This window comes from Cyprinodon variegatus, unplaced genomic scaffold, assembly GCF_000732505.1.
Source record: "Cyprinodon variegatus isolate N-32 unplaced genomic scaffold, C_variegatus-1.0 Scaffold2015, whole genome shotgun sequence".
Taxonomy (NCBI): domain Eukaryota; kingdom Metazoa; phylum Chordata; class Actinopteri; order Cyprinodontiformes; family Cyprinodontidae; genus Cyprinodon; species Cyprinodon variegatus.
Genome location: NW_015152468.1, coordinates 49,861 through 54,392, shown reverse-complemented (window position 1 = coordinate 54,392; position 4,532 = coordinate 49,861). Strand labels below are relative to the sequence as shown.

At 49.3% G+C, this 4,532-nt stretch overlaps 1 protein-coding gene across 3 annotated transcripts in view; it reads right to left on the bottom strand.

Annotated features, from left to right (window-relative positions):
* Positions 1 to 1,255: 1,255 nt before the first annotated feature.
* Positions 1,256 to 4,532, bottom strand: part of ctns (cystinosin, lysosomal cystine transporter) — an 8,727-nt gene continuing 5,450 nt past the window's right edge. For all 3 annotated transcript variants that reach the window (XM_015405146.1, XM_015405148.1, XM_015405147.1), the window contains exons 5-11: positions 4,236 to 4,339; positions 3,413 to 3,550; positions 2,784 to 2,883; positions 2,578 to 2,697; positions 2,330 to 2,500; positions 2,143 to 2,260; positions 1,256 to 1,586 (exon numbers count right to left, since the gene is read on the bottom strand). In XM_015405146.1, coding sequence (XP_015260632.1) covers positions 1,438 to 1,586; positions 2,143 to 2,260; positions 2,330 to 2,500; positions 2,578 to 2,697; positions 2,784 to 2,883; positions 3,413 to 3,550; positions 4,236 to 4,339 — 900 coding nt within the window. In that variant the 3' untranslated portion in view covers positions 1,256 to 1,437. The remainder of the gene's footprint in view (positions 1,587 to 2,142; positions 2,261 to 2,329; positions 2,501 to 2,577; positions 2,698 to 2,783; positions 2,884 to 3,412; positions 3,551 to 4,235; positions 4,340 to 4,532) is intronic.

The window sequence follows — 4,532 nt, the reverse complement described above, 5'->3', positions numbered from 1 at the left end:
TCCTCAGCCGTTAGCGCCTCCATCCTCAGCCGTTAGCGCCTCCGTCCTCAGCGGTTTCTGTCCTTCATGTCTTCCAGCTCAGAGTCTCTGGAGGTCCACGCCTCCTTCGCCTGGGTGGGTCAGAGCCAGTACAAGCTGCAGCTGGGGGGGCGGGAGGTGGTGAGCCTCACTCTGCAGGCCTGCTTCTTCCGCGCCGGCGTCTACAACCTGAACACGCCGCGGGTGTTCGCCAAGCCGGCGGAGCACGCCGCCATGTGTGAATCCAGCCAGCAGACGGCCAGTCCTGCTCTCATCATCATCAACAACAGCGCCGCCCCTGAGGGGACCCTGGGGGGCCTCTGACCCCGCCGGGGCCACCTAAAGGAATCCCATCCAGGCCCGATGCTGAGTTGGCCGAAGACTGGAAGCCATCTTTGTTCTGCAGACGGACTAATAATTATTTATTTCTAATATCAGACTGATGTTAAATAAAGGAAATGATGCAGGCAGCGCTCGATTCGTTAGAACAACTGGAATCCATGTTTCTGGGGTTTATATATAATTAACCATTATTATAATATCTGATTATTTAGTTTCATCATTAAACCACCTGATTAAAGTTGCCTTTCTCTAAACTGAACAATTCCAAACGCCTCTTTGTGAAATGTTCCACTTTACATCCAGAGCAGATCCTGACTGATTAGGGTGATGGCAGGAGGCCATCCGGCTGGAAACGCGTCAGAAATGATGTAAATAAGAAGCTGCTCAGGTTCTAATCGGACCTTCAGCAGGAAAAGGTCTGAAAGGAGGAGGAAGCAGCGAGGAAAAGGTGCCTGACGCCACACAGGTGAGACCAGCTGAACGCCGGCCTCATGCTGGGGGGGGGGGGTTCTACTGCCTGGATGCATCTGATCTCTCTGGGTCCATTTTCCTCAGTGGTGACCTTTGACCTTTCTAAATGTAATCCTTAAGTTTTCTTTAACATGTTTTAGTTTAGGCCTCAGGATGTAAAACTGCTGGATGATCTATGGACTTCATCATGAAGCTCAGATGTTAGCATGTCGCTAACGGCTTCAGACTGAGGAAAAATGAACTGCTCCAAACGTTTAAACAGGAATGTTCTGACCGAGCAGGAAAAGTTTAACATTTAACAAACTAGGAGGAATAAATCTCAGCGCAGTTAGAGAGCAGCTGATGCTGCTAATCTATGCTAATCTAATCTATGAAAATAAAATCCCCTAAAAATGAATAAATCCACTGCTTCCATTTATTTCTCTACAGATTGACTTTAATGAACATTTACAGCAGAATAAAGCAGACATGATAGAAAACAGACGGAGTCCATGGAGCTCAGAGCAGCTCATCAACATCTGCTGGAGCAGAACCAACCAAGGCGTCGCTCAGCAGATTGAATCCCTTTTTGGCCTGAAAAGGCTCCCGTAGGGCAGCGTTTGAGGTTCAGTCGTCCCGCTGCTCCGGAATGGCCTCGTACCGTGGCGGCTGTCGGTACAGACAGTAGTGCTGAGTCATGAAGACGACGTCGAACGCCACGGAGAAAAGGCCCAGACCAAACTTGGTGGGGTCACCGAACACCAGCTGCCACTCATCTGGAGAGAAACACCAGAAGAAAGAAGCTCAGAAGCTCCTCCTACATTTAGCCTGGAGGTTAGGCAGACAAAAGCATCAGCAGGTGTGGGGGACTGTGGGGGGGACTGTGGTGGACTTCCACAGACCTCCCGAGGTCAGAGCCTCTAGATCGGGGAGTTAAACGCAGATCCTCCAGTATCGCTAGTTTAACACCAGACCGCAGAGCTACGCTAGCAGCAGGTCTGCGCTGCTATGAGGTCATATTGAGGTCAGGTGTGTTAAAGGCCCTGGAGGGTCTGAGTCCAAACCAGTCCAGATCTGCTGGTTCTGTGGGTCAAACTTCCTGCTTTATGAAAACTGAAGCAGCAAACGTCTGAAAGTCTCCCAGACTGAGCAGCTCCTCCTCTCCACTCTATCTACTCTATTTCTCTATGAAAAGTTTCCTTCATGCATCTGAATGTTTCAGAAGGTCAGCTGATGCTCCTAATGGCTGCAGGGGAACAGCATCAGAGGAAGCGGTAGGAAGACGGCTGGTCCTCCGCCGCCATGCGCAGAGGACAGCAGTGATGTTTTTACCGTTGTTGTAGGACTGAGCGATCATCTGCAGAATGCTGAAGATGCCACCGGTGAAGTCCAGCAGGACGTTCCCGATGCTCCAGCCCTCCGTGCTTTTCCTCCGGTAGTTCATGTACGCCTGGAATCAGACAGCATAGCATCAGCTAGCCTGTAGGACGCCACCGCATTCGGTCCGCCTTTAGCTCACCTGCGGCACGTATTTGATGAGGGTGACGGCGAGCTTAATGTAGGAGAAGTAGTACAGGTACTGCAACCAGGTGATCTTCTGGGCGACGGCCACAAAAAGGCTGATCAGAGCAAAGGTCCAACCAATCAGCAGCAGACACCTGGCCGTCCACGACACCGTCTGACCCCCCCTCTGAAAGAGAAGGGAACAGAGCTCCGTAACGACATGTTCTCCCTCTGCCGGATCAACGCCTCCCTCTGGTGGCGTACCTCGTACACAGCAGCCTGGCAGACGTAGATCGCACAGAGGAGGAGGGCGTGCAGGCTGAAGAAGACGTCGTTGGCGCTGACCGGGTTGATCCCGTTGGGGTTTTTCTGAAGGAACTCCTCCTGCAGAGAAACACAGAAGATCAACGCAGACGGACTCGTTTATCGCCGCTCCGCATCGCAGTCCGCCGCCTGATCCGGGAATTTACCTCGATGTAAGGAATCCAGAAGAGGCCGACGTTGAACACGCTGTAGGCGAAGAAGCCCGTTAGGTTGAGAGCCAGGAAGTCAAAGTTCAGACCTACGACACTGAAGAAAAGCTCAGGTTAAAACCTTCGGTTTTATTGATGCAGGCTCCGCCCCCTTTTACACGTCGGCTGCTAAACGGTTAAAGATCAACACATTAGGCTAACTTCAGGTTAAGCTCATTAATTACATGGATTCAACTTTTACTGATGATTAAAGCTGCAGATGATGAAACCCAGGATTTAAAAAACTCAGAATCCGTTCAGAGAAAGTTGAGTGGAAGGAAAAAGTTTGCAGAAAAAATGAGAAACTGCAACTTTAAGAGGTTTGGGAAGAAAAAAGAGTCTATCTAAGAAGCTTTGAAAGGAGAGGAGCGAGGCTAGAGTTAGAGCATCTAGATCCGGTAGAGCAGAGCTATCCTGATCCGATCCGGGACTGAGGAGAACCAGAACCGCTGCTCCATCAGGAGACCTGCTGGTCGTGACCTCAGAGGTCGTGACCTCAGCTCCGCCAACTGAAGCTTCTAGAACAGCAGAGAAGGAAACCAAGCGGTCCGTGAATCAGTGATGAGGTCCAGGTGGGCAGACATTACCTTTTTCTCCTCCAGTTCTCCCAGGCCTGCGGGTAGAAGGACACGGACCACGCCACGAAGTAAACCCACCCGATCACCTGGGCGACCACGGACAGAACCCGGCTGTGGATCACTATGAACCGGATCCTGGTGGACGGGCTGCAGAGAGAGAGAGATCTAACGTCAGGCACTGATCCTGGCTCCATCTGGACATTTCCGTTGCCATGGAGACGACAGCAGCAATCTCTGCAGCTGCTGAAGGTCGCATCAGTGACGCCGTTTCTATCAGAGGAAAGGAAGCCGACCTCCTGGATGATCATGAACTAGAAGTTCCACCACAACTCTGATCTGTTTAATATTCTATAGTTAAAGCCTTTTCTAGACGCTCCAGTCACGTTCGCTTCCATCGGACGCCAGAAGAACAAAGACGCTTGATTCGCCACCATCAATGACGCCATCTTTGATTTACTAAACTTAGACAACTATTATGCTCATTTTCTACAGAGTATAGAACATGTAAATAAATGAAGTTTTGTTCTGTACAACTTTCATAACATTACTTAAATGGCGACAGTGATCAAATGTAGAATAGAATAGAATAGAATAGAATAGATCAGAATAAAATAGAATAGGGAAATTCTGGTGTTTACAGCAGCAAAAAGGTTATAGAATAAAAATGATGACAGAAAATGTGGTGAAATGAAAAGTTAAAAGATAAATAATAAAATCCTGTCAACAGCGCAGGAGAAAAAAACATTAAAGCGTTGATATAGAAGCTCAGAGAATTAATTTATTTATGGAGCAAAGCAGAAAAATAAAGTGAAATAAAGGATAAACGGGTCACCTGTTCAGCTCTGTGTTGTTGGTGGACAGGAAGGTGGTCACCTGACCAGCATGGCGACCAATCACCGTAAAGTTGACTGAGGCGGTCTTCTCTGGAAGCAACACCTGAAAGAAAACAGGAAAGAAGGAATCACTGGAAAATAAGCTGCTGCTTTAGAACCAAGCAGGTCATCTGGAGCGCCACGACATCTGAGCATGCTAATCCGTGGAGCATGCTAACCCGTGGAGCATGCTAACCCCTGGAGCATGCTAACCCGTGGAGCATGCTAACCCGTGGAGCATGCTAACCCGTGGAGCA